This window comes from Neopelma chrysocephalum, unplaced genomic scaffold (assembly GCF_003984885.1).
Source record: "Neopelma chrysocephalum unplaced genomic scaffold, ASM398488v2 Primary Assembly neopelma1_281, whole genome shotgun sequence".
Lineage (NCBI taxonomy): Eukaryota > Metazoa > Chordata > Aves > Passeriformes > Pipridae > Neopelma > Neopelma chrysocephalum.
This window is the reverse complement of record NW_020897943.1, coordinates 599,376-621,282: the sequence shown is the minus strand read 5'-3', so window position 1 is coordinate 621,282 and position 21,907 is coordinate 599,376. Positions and strand designations below refer to the sequence as shown.

The 21,907-nt window shown below is 47.0% G+C and overlaps 1 protein-coding gene and 1 long non-coding RNA gene across 2 annotated transcripts in view; one reads left to right on the top strand and one right to left on the bottom strand.

The window, feature by feature from the left end:
* HMCN1 (hemicentin 1) overlaps nt 1–18,156 on the bottom strand; it is a 162,728-nt gene extending 144,572 nt beyond the window's left edge. The window contains exon 1 of the mRNA XM_027704511.1: nt 17,889–18,156. Coding sequence (XP_027560312.1) covers nt 17,889–18,156 — 268 coding nt within the window. The remainder of the gene's footprint in view (nt 1–17,888) is intronic.
* Nucleotides 18,157–18,535: 379 nt separating this feature from the next.
* Nucleotides 18,536–21,555, top strand: LOC113977949. Its single transcript, XR_003537454.1, has 3 exons — nt 18,536–18,965; nt 19,937–20,054; nt 20,944–21,555. It is a non-coding gene; the product is annotated as an uncharacterized LOC113977949 (long non-coding RNA).
* The last annotated feature ends 352 nt before the right edge of the window (nt 21,556–21,907 follow it).

The window sequence follows — 21,907 nt, the reverse complement described above, 5'->3', positions numbered from 1 at the left end:
CCAGCACAGATTGATTTCGAGCTGCTGCCGGCCGGGAATATCTGAGCTCCACCGTCGGGAGCCTCCTGGCACTGCAGGGTACCACAACCTCATCCCTAAAGCTCCTTCTCCTGCCTCATGGAACTGTGGGTCCTGCCATGCCCCCAGATGTATCTCACCATAGGAGGGGTCCAGAGGCTGACTGGCAAAAAAAAAGAAAATCGCAGCTTCTTTTATTTTTCCAGAATAGATGAGTCCAATTACGAGGGCTAATTAAAAACTTCTGCTGCCTGGAAGATTATAGTCCCAGATTACTTCCTTCAAAGAGACTTGGAAGATCCTTGGAGAGGGCTACCTCACTGAAGCCAAGTCAGCTTTTTGATCATGAGACATCAGCAAAACTGAAAAAGCAACTGGCTCTTTTTTGCTGGAACTGCAGCCACATTGCTTTCCTGAAGGATATGGAATTACTAATGCACTCAGCACCCACAGCTACACAAAAACAGACTCTGGAAGCAAAGGAAGTCACCAAGAGCAACTTGAGCATCCTGAGAGCAGGACAATCCAACACTGCTCAGTGTGGGATGAGGGGAAAGACATTATGTAGCACACAGTGAGATCCCAAGGCAGGCACGGTGCTTCTTCCTGGTTATTAATAACCCAGGAGCCCGTGTTTGCTGAGGGAGCCGTTCTCCTAACGAGCTTCATGGAGACCACAGCACTAATCCAGCAGTGCTGAACACTGCCAAGAGACCATGGGAACAAGGACTTCCCAGAGGATGTTCCCGTATTAATCCTACGCTGTTCTTTAGCAGGCTCATGTTGTGGTTATGTCTTCACATGGTAAAAGGGGTTTTTTTTCAATCATCATAGAATCATAGGTTTGGGTTGGAAGGGACCTTAAAGCCCATCCAGTCCCACCTCCTGCCATGGCCAAGGACAACTTCCACTAGCCCAGGCTGCTCCAAGCCCTGCCCAACCTGGCCTTGGACACGTCCAGGGATCCAGGGGCAGCCACAGCTTCTCTGGGCAACCTGGGCCAGGGCCTCCCCACCCTCACAGGGAACAATTCCTTCCCAATATCCCATTTAACCCTGCTCTCTGTCAGTGTGAAACCATTCCCTCGTCCTGTCCCTCCATCCCTTGCAAACAGTCTCTCTCCATCTTTCCTGTAGCCTCTTCAGGCCCTGCAAGGCCACAATCAGGTCACCCCAAAGCTTCTCCTCTCCAGGCTGAACAATCCCAGCTCTCCCAGCCTTGCCTCCCAGCAGAGCTGTCCCAGCCCTTTGCTCATCTCAGTGGCCCTCCACCTAGCTCCCAGATACAATAAGGTTTATCATGTTTGGACAGGCCTGTGGAGGCTCCTTTGACAAGAGGGAGCTCCATGACCTGGGTCAAAGCACGACTGTTGTGTACAAAGCTCACACACAGTGAGGTAAGTTTTAGGGTTTGTTCCTCACAGAGGAAAAGAGAAACACAAAAAAGTAAAGATTGAGCTAAAACGCCTCCAGATGCCAGACACAATCCTTGAAAAGTTATTGAATTAAATTTTGCTCAGAAAATTATCAACAAACCACAGAATTAGTCAATTAGCCCTAAACAAAGGAAAAAGTGAGACACTAACCACAGACCTACCTACACTTACATAATTCAAACACTACTAAATAGATTCTCCCCAGTTTTCATGCCAAGTCACTGGTCTCTGAATAGAACTCAAAGAAGGAAAGAAAAAAGGTTTCTTTTAGAAAACTCTAGGAGAATAAAACCAATATCCTAGGAGATGACCCCATATGTGTGTGTGTGCACAAATGTACATACATGTGCATGACATCATCATTTCAAAAGGCTTTAGGATTTATCCAGTTGCCATCCTGGGAGAATGGAGATTTCCAAATACAACAAAAATCAAGTAGTCTGAGGCCTGCTGCTGGGAGAAAGAAGTGTCACATTCAGCACAGAACTCAGATATTCTGCATGAGGTTACTCTGTATCTAAAATACTCTTTTTTCCTTTTTACTGCTAAAAATGCATCTGCTTTCTTTCCAAGTCAATGACAGAGGTTTTATTGATTTCAGTTAGAACAGGGCCCAGCTCCCCTCCAAGTATTCCACTATAAAACAAATTGCTAAAGGATTACCAGTGTAAAACCATTAGAAACCCAAACCTTTCGGGCATTACAACTGTAAATTCAAATCTCCATGCATCATTCTGACTAAGGCTCCACTTCACAGAACTAATCCGTGTGCAGCTGACAGAACATGGAATGTCACAGCAGATAACACTGTCTGTATACACCAATTATTCACTCTGACAATATCCAGTTGGGAATATTATCCCCAGGGCTCTAACAAGGGTCCAGTGATGCCTCAAATACCACTGTGAATAGAGGCATCGATTAGTTGAAGTTAAAGCACCTATTTAAAGATGTTCAAAGAAGGCCAGTTACTGGTGTACCAAATTAAGGTGAACTTTCTGGTCCTTTCAAAGATCTATTGTTAATTTTGACAGTGAAGACTATAAATAGTTCATTTTCTATTTCTACCTAACAGACACATTTCTTACTCCTGGTGAGGCTCTGTTTGAGAGGTGGGACCAGATGATTTCTTGAGGCCCTTTCCAAGCTGAGCTGTTGCAGGACTCTACTGTACAGGACGGTGCTGGGAAAAAGCTGCAGAAAATAAGACTGCAAGAGAGCTTCTCTGACAGAGCCAACCCGGGCAGAGGAGGATGCTGAAATATTTCTATTTTTAAAAATATGTGGTTTGGCTTTAAATGCCAATCTAAAAGGAAAGATATAGCAAGTTTTTCATGGCCAGATAAGCCTCTCAAAAGCTTCATTAGAGCACTGTTTACTTTGGTAACTGGCGAGTCAGCTGGAAGCAGCTCTCTCCCATCCCTTCCCTTTTGCCTGTATCATTTGTAATTGTGTCATTTTCTAAAAGGCACCAAGAAAAACATTTTTAAGCGGCAGAAATCATTCAAGTAAGGGATAAACTTCTTCCTGGACTCTGGGGACCCAAGGCCGAGAAACTCGACCGCTCACCACAACCCGGGTGAGGGAGGGAGTCGCGCCAGGCTGAGGAGAGACTGTGGAGCTGCCAGAATAGCTCGGTGGTGACAACAGTCTGATGTGTCTCCTTCCTTTCCAGGGGCCAAACCAGTGGGAATGCCTCACCTCTGGTCCTTCCCAGCTCAGCTCCCCTCACGGAGGGAGGCTGCTGGGAGCCCTGCGCAACCACACTGGGAGTCACAAGATGTTCCTGCCTCCCCTCTGCAGCACCACACTCATTCCATCTCCTGATCTGGCAGGAGAATGGAAAACCAGACCTTGTCCCCACAGTAGTCACACAATCGGTCTCTGGGGACGAGTATCTGTTAAAGGAATCCTGTTGCACAGAAGTCTCTGACTGTGCTGCTCAAGTGTGGCTGCAGGACAGACGTGTTTACTCATCACTGGACAGAGCACCCACCCGCACATTCCCTCCCTCGTGTAAGCTCTGTGGCACATAAACAACCCCCAGACCAGGTCTGAGCATCATTGCTGCCCACAGTCATGTGTTGTACAACACTGAGATCTCAGACAGATAGCAAAACACCCAGAATCATGGAACCATTTTGGTTGGAAAAGACCTCTGAGCTCAGTGAGTCCAACCACTCCCCCAGCAGTGTGAAGCCCACCACTAGACCATGTCCCCAAGTGCCACATCCACACGTGTGTTAAATCTCTCCAGGGATGGTGACACTTCCCTGGACAGCCTGTTCCAGTGCTTGACAACCCTTTGAGTGAACAAATTTTCCTAATAGCCAATCTAAACCTCCTCTGGCACAACTTGAGGCTGTTTCCTCCTGTCCTATATAACAATAGAGTTTTAAATATCAGCTGAGAAACAACTAGAAGAGACCCACACTGGCAGACAGTCATCACTCATGTGGAAAGCACCCCTTTCAGGTGGCTTTGGCAGCTCTGGGGTGTCACCACCAGCAGCTCAGCCAAGCACACAGAGCATGGCACTGTCTCGCAGTGACCTGGCTCCAGGCAGGATCAGCATCCTAAAAGCTCATCAGGGACTTTCTTCATCCTCCTTGAGACTCTACCTAAACCCTCCAGGGTATGACAAGTTTCTGAAGGAGATGATACTGCCTGACTAAGCTGAAGGACTTGCCCAGAGAAGCTGTGGCTGCCCAACCCTGGAAGTTGGACCAGGTTGGACGGGGCTTGGAGCAACCTGGGCTAGTGGAAGGTGTCCCTGCCCATGGCAGGCAGTTGGTAGGTGATCTTTAAAGTCCTTCCAACCCAAACCATTGTGGAATTCTATGAGTCTATGATTCCGTGATGTTGCTGGAAGGATTTAATAGGTGTCATGGATTAAAGGTGAGTAGAGTGTCTGTGCTTTGGGCTCCTCAGCAAAAACCAAGCAGGTCTCAGCTGTAGCTGTGCCCCTTCCCACCTGTGAGCTGGCAGGGCAGGAGCCTTTGCTGGCCACCAGCAGCAATGCCTTCAGTCCCTGCGGGTTTGGCTCGGGACTAACGCAGAGTGAAGCCTCCAGGAGTGTTTCACAGGAAGCTGATTTGAAGCCCAGCTCCCAAACCCACACAGACAGCTGTGTGTTACAGGCCTGGCCTGGCCCTCAGCCCACAGCCGTGCCCAGATGCCATCGGTGAGTCCCACAGGTGCCATTTGCTCCCTCTGCACTGGCAGCTCCCTTGCAGACACCCTGCCTTCTGCCAGCTCCTCTGCACAGCAGTGACTGCAGGCAGCTCATCACAGCAATACCCAGGAGAGCTCAGCCGGGGAGCTGCCAATGCACCAGCTCTGCCCCCAGTGCCTGCACACCCCCAGCCCAGCGGGGCACAGCTCCCTGCTGGCACTGCCTGGCACACCCCACACCCCACACCCCACACGTGCCCGAGCACCACTGCCTGTGGGAAAGCTGTTTCATGGCTCTGGGAGAAGGAAAGGGAAAAAAACCCCATGAGAATATTTCCACTCGATGCAGGTTTGAGTGTCCAGTAGTTTTTAGGAAGCTGTGGAAGAGAGGGGAACATTAAATATTATCTGTGGGTTATAAAATTTCACTGAGTTTTAGTAGTAAAATGCAAGTGTGTTCCAAACTAATTCAAAAAGCAGATGTGAGGAGGGAGGGAGGAGGCAAAGAGGATGAGAACATTAACTTTTTTACCTTAAACAAAACAGTCTTTTCCTTTCACATGAGGATAACTTAAATCAGTTACAGGAATACATTAGGCAAGACCTTGTTTTCTGTTTGCTCATCTTGTAAAATTTGTTTGAAATAATGCCACTATTTAGGTTTAGACAGAAATTAATTTAGACTAACTGATTTGTGTGAACCCTGTATTTCCCAATTTCACCCTCTGTCTGGTCTAGTCCAACCAGACTGGAAAGTACTCAGCTGACTACTGGAAAAACATGGAACTCTCACATGGAAATAAAATAATCAATGCTAAATAATTACCAAAGTTACTCTTTAAGACTTATTACAGTTTAAAAAGGGAAGCATTTACCATGATGATTGTTTTCACTAAACTGTTCAGCCTGTTTATACAACACAAAGCACAAAGATTTTTTTCTCCAGAGAATTTGGATCTGTGACCATAAAGCCATCAAGCTCCAAAAATCAATGCTACCACCTGACTTGTGCTGTTTGTGCAGGTCAATCGAAAGCATATTTTCTTCCAGACACAATGCAGACCCTGAGAAAACTCACACTGAACACACAGGTGCTTTCAAACACACTCTGACAGCTCCCACTGGGATATTTTCAGTGGCAGCCACTCCCCTTGCGAGTCAACTCGAGTGAAAAGGGAATGGAAATTCCTGAGCTGCTGCAGCCAAGGGTAGGAACTGAGGGTGCCACCAGTGAACACCGTGGAATCCTGGAATGCTTTGGGTTGGAAGGGACCTGAAAGTTCACCCAGTGCCACCCCTGCCATGGGCAGGGACACCTTCCACCAGCCCAGGTTGCTCCAAGCCCTGTCCAAGCTGGCCTTGGACACTTCCAGGGCTGGGGCAGCCACAGCTTCTCTGGGCAACCTGTGCCAGGGCCTCCCCACCCTCCCAGGGAACAATTCCTTCCCAATATCCCATTTAACCCTGCCTGTGGCAGTGTGACACTCCATCCCCTTGTCCCAAGTCCCTCTCCAGCTCTCCTGGAGCCCCTTTAGCCTCTGGAAGGGGCTCTGAGGTCTGCCCAGAGCCTTCTCCTCCCCAGGCTGAACACCCCCAGCTCTCAGCCTGTCTCCAGCCCTGCCCTCCCAGTCTGGATCCTGTCTGTGTCCTGGGGTGTGCTCAGTGCTGCCCCTTGGCTCTGGGCCACCCTCCAGTGCCAATCCCATGCCTGGTGTCCCTCACAGGCAGCAAGACTTAGGAGTCCAAGCAGACAGTCACTCAACACTGAGCCTTCCACTGCCCATTTCACCCCCAGCCATGCACAGAACCCCAACAAAAATGCCCTGTTAAGACAGCCACAAACCAGCAGGAAATTCCTGCAGACATTAGGAGTCAGGGTAAATTTCTTGAACACCAGTGCCATGAAACAAAGACTGTGAGGGCGTCACTAACTCTTTGAACACCAACCACCCACTGGAACAGCCATGGTGAAGACTGTCATTCCAGGGAATTCAGGAGACATTCAGGGACAGACATGAACAGTGATCCAGCTTTCTCACAGCTCGTGTTCACGTGTCTGCAGTGCTGAATAGCACACCAATGGTTAAGACAGGAGCACTCAGGTCTAAATCACTAGTTCTGCCACAGGTTCTCTTTGTTGCCAGAGGCAAATCTTCAGGCCTCTCTAAGGAAAACACTTAAGCATATGTGAAAATGGTATCAAAATCAACAGAATATATATAAAAACATTCTGAAGTGTTTTGCTGAAGTACTTTGTGCCTGAGGTCTCCAAACTGCGAAGGAGATGGTGTTTCCCATCTCCCATCCCTTCTTTATCCCTAGAGCAAGAGCTGGATATCCTGGGCAGCATTATTTATCATCATAGGAGCGTAGAGATACTGTACCAGCAGAAGTCCAAACATAAAGACAGCAATACAAACATTATGGATTAATTTCTGGCAGGATTGTGAGGCCCAAGCCTCCAGTGTCCCAGCTAAGCTACATAAACACAGACAAAACTGTCCAAACTTCCAACCCGAAAACCAAACCCAGTGGAACTAAGGGAATAACCTAGATGAAATCCCAGATGTCTCTCACACATGGTAAATTAAAATACTCTGTAAGAGAGTTCAGAGTACATTTCTACAAAGGAAATATCAACGAAACCAGGAACAATTTAATTCATCTCATTCTCCGAAGTCACATCTCCCATTTACCAAGTCCTTCCAAACAAGTTGTGTTGCTGATTAGCAGGAATGCCCTAAGGTATAATTATTTCTCTTTTTCTGATCTTTGGAGTTAAAAACTGCTTTGAAATCTCAGTGAGGCAAACAGTTCTTACTGAAGGATAACGCCAGGGAGCACCCTGTAATTTAAACCAGCCCACTCCTAATGAACAAAAATGAGTCGGGAAGGAAAAGCAGGATGGATCCAGAGCCCAGCCTGAGCACAGGGAGACTTCAAATAGGGCTGGAAAAATGAAAACCAGCTGAGCTAATAAAAACCAGACCCTGCTTAAACAATCTTTCATCAAGTAAACTTCACCTATGTTGTTACTCTTGGAATTTGGGAAAATAGGAGGAGCCAGCAAGGTCTGAAGACAAGATGAGAAAGGATATTTGGGAAAGATGTAATATTTAGCAAATTAAGAAGGCGGACAACCAAAGCCAGACTCTGAGCTCAGTCATACTGGTGTAAATCCAAACTAACATCCCTGACTGTAATGGAATTACTCTGGATTTACTCCATGCTAACCAAGATCAAAACCTGTTCAATGAGACAGAATATCGAAGTGGGGAAAAAGGCTTTTATATCCACACAATGGGACATTTCATTGCAAGTAACCAAGAAACTGTTTAATGTTACGTAGCTACAACACAAAAGGTGAGATGGGCTTGAGTCATCCCATAAATACCCACAGCCAAAATTCTCCACAGTTTGAAAGGGTTTATGTACTACAAATCTACCTCTGAACTGGATTTATGCAAATTAAAGAGTCAATTCCAAACATGCTTCACTTGCATGGCTTTTCTTGTTCTGTGAAGAGCGTGGTTTGAGGTGAACCAAGACTCATCCCCACAAAGCAGGGATGGAACAGCATCTCTCCAGTTGTTCCCTCCTGTCCTTTCCACAAAGGAATTCAGCCTCTCTTACCACTTGCTAAGCAAAAGCTCCATCTCCCTAACCTTCCATACACCTCTAACACCAGGAGTATTTCTGTGCCTTCCCTCTGAAACAAATCCCAGCCAGGGGCAGGGATCACTAGAGGTGGCTGTGCCAAAGCACCAGGACATTGAAACATTTGATGGATATGGTAAAATTGCCACGTTCTTGAAAATGCCATTTGGCCAACACACATTCTTTTCATCTCCCTATACCATGGCTCACTTCAGGTGACAGAACAACATTCAGTTCAACTTTCAAGGGTGGGGAAAGAGCCGACTGTTGACAGCAGTGACACGCTCCCCACTTTTCGCACCCCCAGCATGGGCCACAGCAAGAATATTTAGAACAAAGCTTGACGCACAAAGCAGCACATTTTTCCCCCACTGTCAGCATTCACAGAGACTGTCCAGATTCCCACACAGATCCCATGGAACTCAGTCCTTCCAGTTCATTAGCTCCGGGGACACCCACTCCCTTCCCGCTGCGGCTCTGCCAGCTGAGCCCCCTGCCAGCCTGGCTCTGCAGAGCCAGCCCAAGCTGTCACCTCCTCCCCTCGGCAGCCCAGGGTTTGTGCACACCCCAAAGAAGAGTTTCAGCAGCCTCAGCTAATCTGGACCATTTGGGAATGAACCTGGAATTGCGACGGCCCCTCGTGGCTGGGGATCAAAGGCCACAGCCATAGAGAAGAGGGGAGCAGCTTGCAGTGCAGAGAAGTAATATTTTGTCCACTACAGCTACAACTTTAAGAAAATGTATGTCAACAAATTCAGCAGAATCTCAGAGAACAAAACATCCGGGTCAGTTGATCCAATTCTGAAACTGGAAATGGAAATTTTGAGGGAGGGATGGGCTGAATGCAGAGACAAAGAAGATAAAAAGATGTGGGAGTCCAACAGACTAGGAAAGAAAGGAAAAGAAGGAATAAACATTTCAGGGACCAAAAAAAGCGATTTGTGGTTAACACAAGAGAACTGTGACTCAGGGTAAGTCACATGAATTCCCTGTGCTTTGATTCAGTTTATGTAAAATTTAAAAAGGGAAAGACATGACCAAAACAAAACAAACAAAAGAACCTAAGACACCAAAGAAAAGTGAAGTCACAATCTTAGGAGGACTTTAGTAAACAGAAATATAAATTAATATGGGGACATAAAAGAAACCACAGCATTCCTAGATGTTCTAAGGCAGAGCACTTCATTTCTGCTGCACAACTTCCCTCCTCTTCTTCTGTTCCTCAATAAATTCCAAGTGCAAAAGCATAGTAGTCCAGTGAACTAACTAAGACCTCACTAACTAAACAAAAAGCTCCATCCTTTGGAAAACAGACTCGGACATACCATTGTAGAGCTTAAGAGAACTCAGGAAATGTTTCAGTGATATTCAGCATCCCCAGAGACACTTCACTTCAGCTCGTGAAAATACACTGGTGTCCAAGGCATGAAAATTCCAATGGCTTCCTGCTGCCCCCCGGCCCCCAGGCCAGGAATCTCATTGAAACAGGCTGGCAGGGCTCCAGCAGCAACCTACAGCCACAGCTCAGAGCTGCTATCCCAGCAAACAGCCCAGACCTTCAGCAGGGCCTACAGCAGCACAACACATTCCCATTTCGGGCTGCAAACCCACCCCCACTCGCCCCACCTCAGCAGGGCTTTTCCAGGCTGAGAACTGGGGTCCCAGTTTGCTTTGGTTCCATCTCATTGGAGAGCAAGCTCTGCTGGTTGTAATTTATCCTAGAAAGTTGATGTTGGGAATTTGGCTCTGTGAAATTGGCTTTCAAAGCTGTATCATGTTTATTCACTGTACCTCTATCACACACTAACTGCTGTATTCCCAAGAGCACACAGTAAGGAAGCTGCTGTTCCAGAGAGAATGGATGAGACTGCTCATAGGACCACCACTGAGAATAAATTCAACACTTCCAGGTCTCCCTGGTTGCATGAGATGTTTGCAGCGTGCTGGCTCGCTGTCTGGGAACCTGTCATTTGCAAATATGCATGGATTTGACCAGTCATGCTCTGCAGGCCCCAATCTGTGGCTGGGAATGCTTTGGGAAAAGGGCTACAGCTTGAGCAGAGCTGGAAAAGTGCACAGAGTGGAGTACCAAGGATGCCAAAGGAAATGAAGATGAAAGAGCACAGGGGGGATACAGAACAATAAGTTCACATATCTGCACAAACACACACAGCCTGTTTACATCTGCAATCCGCAGCAGCAACGTGCATTCCAGGCCCTGAGAGGGGCTTGTCCCACGGGATCATCAGCCTGGGAGCTGCCAGTGCTGCTCCTTTAGCTGAGACAGAATGCCCAGCACTCGGTACCCCCTGGCAGGATGCAAACCTGCCCATGAAACAAACCTCGGGGACCATTATTTGGGCAGCCAGGCCCAGCCCAGGAAATGCTGGAAAGCCTCTTAATTCATTTCAGACCTTCTCCATTCAGGGCTTTGACTGAACTCAGCTTTGCTCCCCCTGCAGCCAGGGAAAGCAAATGAGATCTCCCAGGAGTATCTGGACATTCCCAGGTGATTAATTGCTTGTTAAGGTGCCAGTTTTGTTTTTGATTTACAGAAGAGCATTTGGGTCACCAGTCTCTCAGCTGAGGGTCTTCAGTTGAGTGCCTGAAGTGAAATGGGATTAATCCTGTCCTCAGTGCCATGGCTTCATGTATTTGACATAACCTGATGCCATTCAAGTGCTTCAGGAACACAAAGTCATAGTGCTTCTCCTCTGGCAAAACCAGGGAAAAAAGCTCAGCTCACATCCACAGTCACCAAATAATAGGTTGCATGTGTTCTTCAAAAGGCAGCAAGGGAAGTTTAACCATAGAGCACAAGGGGATGCGCCTGACCTAAACCACTCTGATGCCACTTAAAAAATGTAACCCTGCAAACTATCCCTTTGCAAAATCTTGAACCCAGAGCTCACCCAACAACTGCACAGCATGAATTCACTGCAGACATCACCCAAGGATCCCATAAATCAGACGGGAGAGCAACACACCTCAAACAGGAAATCCTAAACACTGGCAACAGTTACAAAAAACACATTGTGTCCAGCAATGTGACTGAGGGGTAAAGCACATTCTCCCTGGCTGGAGGAAAGGAAGCAGCCAGCCCAGAGCACTTTTCATTAAATCCATCTTATTTCTTCTCACAAAATTGTTGATTATCAAGGCATGGTGAGCCAATCAAGTAACACCATCACTCCCTTTCAACAGAGAGACTGTTCTGCCATTTGCAAACTGAAAAACATGTGTTCTCAATATTTCCTCTGAGGCAGGAGTCTCCTTCAAAACCAAAGTCCACAGCACATGCCAAAAATCAAACCATTGATTGGAAAATATGTACCAACTGCATCTGAGGGCTTTCTCTGCCTAAAGGGTTCCTCTTGTCATGCCTTAGGCCACATTCAAAATCCATTACCTAAATTAAATATCTGCTCCTTTTCCATACTCCTTAATCCAGTTCATCCACATCCTCAACTGACTGAACTGAATCCACTCTGGTATAAATTCCAAGCCCGCTCCAACACACACACGAGGCAGAAACAGGCAAATACTCTCTGAGCAGCCTCCTTGCCAACTTCCCTTCCTCAATTTCTCTGACAACTCACCTTACAAGGAACACTATTGCCTCAGTTAAAGTGAGATAAAGATGTGTACAGTATGCATGCCTGTTTACTCACTTCATCACCATGATCCTCAGAAAATAACTGTTTTCTCCAGACGAAAAAGGGACAGAATATATCAGTCTCAGGGAGAGACAGCTTATTCATGGCTTAAAAGCACTTGAGGATCTGCATTAAATATCTGCTCTTCACACATCACTAGGAATTTGATTTGTGTGCATTTGAACCAATCCAGGAGATGCAAACAGCAGCAGAAACTGCTCTTTTCTTTCCATGCCACAGAGCTCCCATCAAGAGCTGAAACCTCCTGTGAAACAACCCCTGCCACCAACAGGATTAACCGGGTCTCTACGTGTGACTGTGTGAAACACAGGCTGCTGGAACCCCCGGGAAAGAAATTCAGAGGGGGGGAAGGAAGAAGGGAAGGTGAAGAGGGGAAGTTTTTCTGTTTAAAAAGTGATTAAGGAACTGGGAAAAGATCTTTCTGTGGGTGCTTCTTTTTCTCTTTAGTCATAATGGAGCTTCTCACTCCAAAGATTCCAAGAGACAGATTTTTTTGGACACTATTTTGTTCTTATCCTGTTTCCCTTCTCGAAGCACACTAAGACAGCACTTGGGTGCCTGCTGACAGGAGGGCTCCCGTGCTAAATGACACGAGCAGTAATGATGGGGACAGAATAACACTGGGATACATCACTAACGAGCCGCAGAGCTTTCCATGGAATTATCACCACTTGGAGCTCAGGAGAGCAAAGCAAAAGAGAACAAGTAGCTTCTAAGTTCTGTAGGCAACAATTTGAAATGTAACATGATAAATAACTTGTAATTCAAGAGAATTATGTATTTGAGGCATTATCACTTTTTGCCTAAGGAAAGGAACTCTGCTGTATCTTCAAATAAAAACAGGGATAAAATTCTTTCCTTTGCCAAAAAGATTCAGGAATCGGGGGAGAATTTCCCACTGTGCATCCCTTCAGGGTTGGACAGGCAGGGTTAGGACAGTAGAAAAATAAGCTCTAAGTGATGCTCTAGCAGCCTTTTGGATCATGTCACAACATTTTGGCTGGCTCACAGATTTTGGAGCTTCTGGCACTGGCAATACTTACTGTCTCCTGTAATCTGTATAAACAGCTACTTTGAGAGGGACCCCAGATAAATCCTTCCAGAGGAACAAGAAAGCATCCATGCAATCACATGGAATTCATTTTAGAGCTGTCACAATGTCTCCATTAAGGGTGACAATAAGGTTTCAAATCCTCATTTCCCACACGGGCAATACAGCGATCACAAAAGCCTCAGAGATGGAAAATACTTGTAGGTGCATTTAGATTTTATAAGTTCTAGCACAAAAGGGCAGAATTCACAGTTATTATGTCCAGTTCTGCTTATCAATTGCCTTCAGACACACCAAGACAGCACTGAACAGTTGTAAATTTACATTTTGTCTCCTAAAACGCCAAAGAAAAACTCAGAACTTGGCCGTGCACTCATTATTGTTGTCTCTGAGGAAGTCCAAAACAAACCAACCTCCAAAAAACCCCCAAACCCTTACACAGCCTTGAGTTTTTAGATAAGATATTCACAAATGTAAGGCCACCAAAGAACACTACTCTGAAAAACCAGCTGTGACAGCTTTAAGCTGATATTCTGTGATGCACTGGAAGAACAGAGAGATCAGATTGCTTAAATTAGCATTCTTCTTTTCCCACTTTGGATTTTGGTAATAATATAAAAGCCACTCAACTATCAAAATAAGACAACTATTTGAATTAAGGGGAGAGCATGATTTTCTTTGCCTCTGACCCTACTTTTACCAAACAGAGTTGGGGCAATTCTTCTCTTTCCATCCTGTGTCTGCATAACCACAATACTTTTCCTATCAGCAAGTAGGAAAACCTTTAATTCCATTAATAGCCCAATTTTCATTTCTTATGTTCCTCCTCTGGAAAAGACATTACTTCTTCATTAGAACTCCTAAAAAAAAACTATCAAACCTGCAAACCCCAAAGCTTCCAGACTTTTCACATGCCCTCCTGAACTTGATCCAAGCTAGTGTGTTATGGCCACAGCACTGCCAGTCTGTTCATAAAGGAGACTCCAGGTTCTAAAGTTACAAACAATTCCGTGCCTTCACTCCAGGAGAGGACAGAGCTCTACTCTGAAAAAAAAGAGTGTTTCTAGTTCTCCCACACATTTACTACGTGTTTAGGTTCAGCACTATTTCCCCATCTGAACTAAGCAGTATTAATATTTTCTCATTTCTCACACTATGTTGTCTGTCAGATTTGTAAGAAGAGTGTCAGCAGATGCTCAGGCAGAGATCTGTAGACATGCAGAGTATGAACAGCAAACATCATCCTCTGCACTAGGAAGTCCAGAGGTTATATATTCATTTTTCTTGTAATTAATTACTGGAGTGTGGTCTATAAAATAGCCATTCACACCAAAGGAATGCTTGATTAAATCACACAGAGTGAGTTATGGCTGGGATAATTCCATTAGCTTTACAGAAAAATACTAGGGATGAATTTGTCCTCTCTGGCTTATTTTCCATTCCAAAATTCCTTAATGGCATAAAGAAAAAATAGCAAAGCTGGCCACAGATGTTAAATAAAGACATTCTGAGTCCAATTCCGTTTGCACAGGATACAATGGGAGTTAGTAGGAGATCAGGACCCACAACACGCAATTACAAAAGCATTTGCTGATCTTAAGCTTCAGTTCCAATACAAAATTTTCCTGGGCAAACTCCTCTTAATTTGGGGCATTTTCCTTCCTCCCCCCCACCGAGTTTTTCCACTGAACACAAGTCTGGCAAGAGATTTCTTAGTTAACAGCCCTTTTCACTATCTACAAAGCCTCTGTGATTATCTTTAGGCATTGAAAAACCACAATAAAAAAAATTCCCTGTAATCTGTTGAAGCAAATGTTTACTCACAAAGCAGAATCCAAACCAAAAGGGTTTTCCAAAATGGAGATCTCTGCATCCCATCAGATGGTCCAAGGTATTGGAATGTGAAACCCATGACAATTTTTTTTCGGTGGGCCATAATTCTCTGCCAACAACCTCAGGTTTGATACTAAAAAATACACTTGTATTGCTGTTGTTCCCAAATACCACAGCAATAGGCATAACACTACTTATAAATGTACCATCAGAGACAAAGTGTTGGCATGTCCCAGCCAGGGAATCATTAAGGTTGGAAAAGACTTTTAAGATCATCAAGTCAATCGTCAACCCAGCAGCAGCACCACGTTCACCACTAAAACTGCACAGTGTGCAACGTGGGTTAGGAAAACAAAGGAGTTAAAAACCCAACCTACACCAAATTTCAATTGTAACTACCTCTCAATAGCATATCTGCATCAGGACACCATTATACCAAGGGCAGCTCCCTGGATCTGAGTTCCAACTGATACTGTCCCATTTGCCTCACAGGCCACAGCACCTCAAAAAAACATCATGAAAATTTGTCCGTGGTGCAGCTACATATAAGGCTTCTTTTTTTTTTTGAAGAAAAATTGAGTAAATAACCAGACAATTTGAGAAAAAAATAGCTTTGTGCTCATCAAGTCAGTTGAGCAGCCTTCAGAAAGAACACTAGATAAATTAATTGGATGCTGTGAAACACAAGCCAAGTAATATTTTTGATTAGATTTTTGAATAAAGACACAAAAAAAAGATGCTGAAGTGGTCACAGCAGCATCTCTTGAGTTTTGTTTCCAAGTGCCTGGGCTGGGGCAGCGTCAGGTGTGAGGTGCAGCTGCCCTGCAGCCGGCACTGCCGTGTCCTGGGGCGTGTCCTTCCAACTCTGAGACACACCCAGAGAAAGAGTTTTCAGAAACCGGGGCAAAATGAAGTTGGAAATTGTAGGTTCTGCCCTCTCCAACAGCGTTCTGACCTCCCGGGTTATCCATCCCAGTAAAAAGCAAGGCCCCCTGAGGGCAGCTGGGCTTCCCCGCAGGGAGGTGTAACTGGATACCCCACGGCACGTTTGCCAGCCGCTCTTTGCTCTGCGGGTCACCCTCTGCAGCTCTAAGGCTCTGTCACTCCACTGAGTGAAACCTCACATTTGCCAAGGAAAGGGCTCTCCTGTGGGAAGAGAAGGGAGGGGAGAGGAGGCAAGGAAGCAAGGAGTCAGTGAGTGGGAAAATGTGACTCAGGCAGAGGAAGGTGGCAGGAGATTTGTTGCTGGTGAGGTTTGGACGGAGCAAGGAGAGGTGGTAGAGCAAAGCAGGGATAAAGGACTCCGTCTGCAACACAAGCAAAGATCCCAGAGAGACACTGGGAGCGAGAAAGTGAGGAGGGTGGGGGAAAAAAAGGACAGAAAAGGAGACCATGTGCAGACAAAAAACTGGGTGAAAAACTGTGGGATGAGAAAGAAACAAGGAGCTGTTGAAATGATTTGAAAGTGGCCTGGGATGAAAGCTGAGTGTTGGGATGCACAAGAACAAAGGACCATCCTCCCAAACCTGCAAACCAAAAGTGCACCACAAGCTCATCTTCTTGCTCTCGTGGTTGCAGTATTTACACAATCCCTCTGAAAAACACATCTATCAGCTCTCAGAGTGAATCCCTTTCTGATCATTGAAGATGTATAAAGAGCTATTATAGAGAGAAAATTAAACCAAAGCACTCCCAACCCATCCTGTTGATCTTCCATCCAAGGAGATCTATCAGCTTGATTTTCCAGAAGGATATAAAAGATTTCCAGGCTCTACACGTGACCAAAATCTTTCCCTTCTTGTTCACTTCTGTGGTATGATGCTTTTAAAGTCCCATATAAGTTTGTTCCATAAAATAACCAAGAGGTAAAGAAGATGAAAAGAGAAAATGATGCAAAGGTGGAAAAGGTAAGGTACAAGAGACCATTTTGGGATAGGATGCTCTGATACCACAATGATGGGCTCTTTATAAGAAAAAAAAAGAGAACCTATACAGCCTATAGATAGCAAAGCAGCAAAATCCACAAAGACAAGTTTTTCCTTAAGTTCCCAAGCATATGGTTTAAGGTATTTATGCCAATAGCAAACACATCTTGTAAGCAGAAGTGCCTGTGACTGGGGGAAATAGAAGGGCTGTCTTTTTTCATTTGATATCATCCCTGCAAAAATGGTACTCTTAGGAATTGACTTCTGGAATATCGTATTCCGAGATATTCCATGGAAACTAGAGCCACAAAGGTAATTTCCAAGGCTTTTTTTCCCCCCACTTTCTGATTCTCTCTTTTTTTTTTTTTTTAAACAGGGAGTTTTTACTGCACAGTACAGCACACATCACCAGCCTGGGGCATCCTGTTCCTATTTCCTCTTCAAGTCAGCAGAAGATATTTGACAAGGGAAGAGGAAGAAAGCCAGAGAAAAGGGGTAGGAAGGGAATAGAAAACAGATGCTGGAAGAAAAGGCACAATGTACAGCAGAAGCGAAAAAAGGTAAAAGGAGGGAAAAGAATAAGAATTCAAACAAAAAAACCACACAAGCCACACCATGTAAAACTTCTGGATCGTTTCACTGCAAGTTACTGAATATAAACACAGGACCACAAGACAGGAGGAAAAGTGTAACTGCGTTATGTATGTTCCTAAGTGCATTCCCATAGAAGGGATTGAAAAACTTAGTAGCATCGTTACTACTACACGTGAAGGTCACTGAAGCCACATCAGCTCGTATCAGAATTATTAAGACAATTATTTGATCCCCTACGCTGCTCTTTGGCGCACACAGCGCACTCCGAGCCCACTCCAGTTGATCCTGAAGGCTTTGTGGAGCTCTGCAGACAGACAGGGAGGTGGAGGTCACAAAGCCTTACTCGCCCCGGCAAATTCCCGCGGCGGAGAGACCCGCACGGCGAGAAGGGTCAGGATGGGACAGTAATACCCGGGCTCCAGTCCCTGGAAGCGCAGGACACACAACCTTTTATAAAAGCCGGCCCTGAGCGGGAGCTCCCTGCTGCCCTTCCCGGCTCCTGCCCATTGTGCCCAATCCCCTACCTGGGTCGTGGAAAGGCACCAGCGCGAAGTTGTACAGCGGCCGCTTGGGTCTCTTCAGCGACGTCTCCAGGATCTTGGATGCGCCCTCGATCACTTGCACCAGGTCGTCGTACATGGAGCCGGTCACATCGAACACGAAGGCCAGCGTGGAGGCTCCGTCGGGCACCGCCTCGGGCTCGGGCACGGCGCGGGGGCTCAGGGCGAGCAGCAGCAGCAGCGCCGCGCCCGCACCCGCGCCCCGAGCCCCGCTGCTCACACCGGGAGCCATGGCCCGGGGACAGGCACCTGGGACAGCCGGCCCGGGACACGGCGGGGACAGCGGAGAGCGGGGATAGCCCGGGGACGCAGCGGGGACAGCCTGGGGACAGCTCGGGGACAGCTCGGGGACAGCCCGGGAGCGCACGGCCCGGTGCCCACGGCCCGCTCCCCTCGGGCGGAGCGCAGGAAGCGCCGCCGCTTTTGTCTGCGCGCGGCTGCGGCCCCGCTCCGCCTTCCCTACCGGGCAGGGCTGGGGCAGCACCGCCCCGAGGGACAGGGCTGAGCCCCGGCCGTGCCGCGGGGGCTGCTGCTGCCGGCCGGGATGGGGATGGCGCTGCCGCCCTGGGAGCCCCGGCTGCGGGCGGACGTGGTGCCCGACCCGCCCTGGTCCAGCGCCGGACACGCCTCCCGTGGCCCGCCGTGGCCCCTGCCCTCACCTCAGGGTCCCCCCCTCACCTCGGGGTCTCTCCCTCACCTCGGGGTGTCTCCTTCATCTCTGGGTCTCTCCATCACCTCGGGGTCCCTTCCTCACCTCGGGGTCTCTCCCTCACCCGGGTTCCCGCCCTCACCCGGGTTCCCTCTTCCCTCAGGGCCGTTCCCTCCCTCAGCCCGGGGTCTCTCCCCTCAGCGCGGGGTCTCTCCCTCACCCGGAGTCCCTCTCTCCCCTCAGGGCCGTTCCCCCTCACCCTTGGCCGCCTCCCCGGCGGGAAGGGGCGCCGAGAGCTGCGGTCGGAGCTGCCCCGCACGGCCCCGGGGCTGTGCCCCCCGCTGCCAAAGGTGAGGACGCGGCGCTGGCTCGGCTCGTCCCCAGAGGGCAGAGTGACGCTGGGTATTGGGAAGGAATCGTTCCCTGGGAGGGTGGGGAGGCCCTGGCACAGGTTGCCCAGAGAAGCTGTGGCTGCCCCAGCCCTGGAAGTGTCCAAGGCCAGGTTGGACGGGCCTTGGAGCAACCTGGGCTGGTGGAAGGTGTCCCTGCCCATGGCTGGGGGTGGAACAAGATGGGTCCCTTCCAACCCAAACCAGTCTGAGATTCCATTCAGTGTTTTATCACTGGAAACACGTGCTATGAGACTGAAATCGTTCCGACATGTGCTGCTGCCCCGGCTCTCCCTTGGCTTCAGTTACAGTTCCACAACTACTGCTAAGCCCTGCTCAGCACCTATGAGCATATTCTCACTTTTAATAGTTTAATGGGGTAGTAAAGACCCCAAAATGTGACTAGGACTATGGCTCCAGGCACTGGCAGTCCCTGTTGAAAGAAAAAGCCTGGACAACAAAGAAAAGGAAGTGGCCTGAGTGGTGTTTTAACCCTGCTGGAGCAATGGAAGAGTTTAAAGGTCCTATATTTCAATCTCTTTAGTTGTTTAAGGATGCAGTGACATCCCAGCAGGCAAAACCCGGTCCTGGGTGGCTGATCCAAGGCCACACAAAAGGGCTCTGGGGAGAGCCAGGAGCCAAAGTGCCGGTTCTCCAGCCCACCTCAGTGCTGCTGTCACAAGCCTGCCTTCCATGGGCTGCATCCTGCACAACAGGACATCCCTGGAAACACCGAGGGGGAGGGAAATCCAGCCCTTGCTCAGCATTCAGTGCAGCTCACAAAGGTGGACCATGAAGCAGGATTTACCTCATTAGTTTCCATCCTTATTTTACTAATCTTCAAACTGGTGCTAAAACTGCACATTATTGTGACTGGAAAATAAATCATGTAGAAACACTGCTTATCCTAATCAAGTTATAAGCCTGAAATTGAATTATAAAAAACAGATGTTTACATTCTTTCTCCCCTTCAGCACTGATGTCATGAGAAGGAAGCACATAACCAGAGCTGTGCGAAGCATTCGCAATAAAACCCCAAACCATGGAAAACTTGCCTCATCTGTAACTCCACTAGCAGGAAAGTAGAACCAGGTTTGTCAGAAATACTCACAGATCTTGTAAGGAGAGATGCATTCATGCCATAAAATAGGAATATGTATTTTGAGCACCCGAGGGACTGGCGGCATTTGGATTTAAGGGTTGCCTTCAGTCCTTTAAGAAGATGAATTCCTGATAGGTTTTGCCTCATAAAGAAAGCCATCATGTGCTTTCTGTCTTAAATTATTCCTTGTTTCAATGTAGACAAGCGAGAGCAAACCTAGTGCCTGTACGAAAAAATAACCCTCTGGGATACCCACTGCTGTGTCTCTATAAAAAAGCCTTTGAACGTGGCTTTTAAGGTGCAACATAAAGCAAAACCTTTATTTCGTAACAGTGGAAACTGATATTTATTTTGGTTGCCTCACACTTTCCACTATAAAATAGCCTTGAAGCTTGGAAGCACAGACACTATTATTCACAACAGGCCTTTGAAATTTGCAGGAAGAAAGCCCTGTAGCAAGAGGAATGACTTTTTTTTTCCTTCTTCTCCAATGAAATTATTTTCATAGTTTGCCAAAGAATCATCTATTGAAAAAAAATCCCTGTGTTCCTTCTGACATGCTCTGCAGTAACATTTTGACAACGTGCCAGGGTGAGAACTTCACCACAAGGACTCCAAGGTCAGGCCCATGGCATGGCATGGCACAACCCAAATAGTCCATATATATTTATATATATCCCTACATGTTTATCCTTGATAGTTGCAAATTATTAGATGAGGTGAAGTAAAGAGTTAAGTCATTTAACTCCTTCTCTTTTCATAGCTTGTCTCAAATAAAAAGAATAAATTTGTATACTAGTTCAGAAGATTGGGAAGAAAATAAGGTACTTTTCACCCTTTAAGCTTGTGTCTGAATCTGCCCCATTTTGTAATTCTCAGCTAAAAATTGTTACTATCCCATGGCTGCTGATGAGGAAAGAGCTGCTCTATTCGTTCTCCTTCATAGTAAACAAGAATCCACTGCAAAACCTGAAGTTTTCATCTCAAGGAGAATCTCAAAATGATTGTTTTTAAAGCTGATGCTGCTCTTTAATCCAGAGCAACTGTTGATACCAAAGCAGATGCTCCTCCTGGGATCCCATGGACCACTCACAGCAGGCTGCAACTACCAGAGCTCTTTCTCACGACACCTCCCTCCTGGCCAGCAAGTCCTGCACGTATTCCAGATACTCCAGACTGCTTTGTCGCAGATATTTGACAACATTTTGTTTCTTCTGGAACTCCACACACATTTACAACTTTTATTCCCACTCCTCCTAGAAGTCCCATCCCTCCTTTTCTTCTTTTCTCTGTTTGAACTCGACTAATGGTGGGAAAGGAGGGAGGGGTTGCAGTTGGTTTTGGGTAGGTGGCTCTGGCTCTCCCTGTGAGAAGTGTGTGTATTGCAGAGTGAGATCTCTCTGCTTCACTGACAGAGAGTTTTCTTAGCCCGTCCTGTCTGTGTATTTTATGTACACAGACACTCTGGTCCTGCAGAGGAGAGGTGCAAATTCACTGCTCTGAAAAGAACCTTTTCTGTCTCAACTTCTTGTGTGCAGGCAGAACCTGTGCTGCTTTTGGGAAGGGCAGGGTTAAAGTGCCATCCTGGGACAGGAATGCTACAACAGGAATTAGCAGGTATGCTGGGGAGCCTGGAAGCAGGTAAGGCAGCTCACTGGAGCTGCTGCTAACAGATCTGCAAGGAAAGATAAACAAGGTGCAGAAAAGAGAGAGGGCTGATGGATTAATCTGTGCTTATATGTGGTATAATCTTCACATTCATCTACAGAGGCCATGAAAAGACCTGCAAGACTTTTGGGGGGAGATACTGTAACATGAATGAAATCATGTGAGGAGGGTTCAG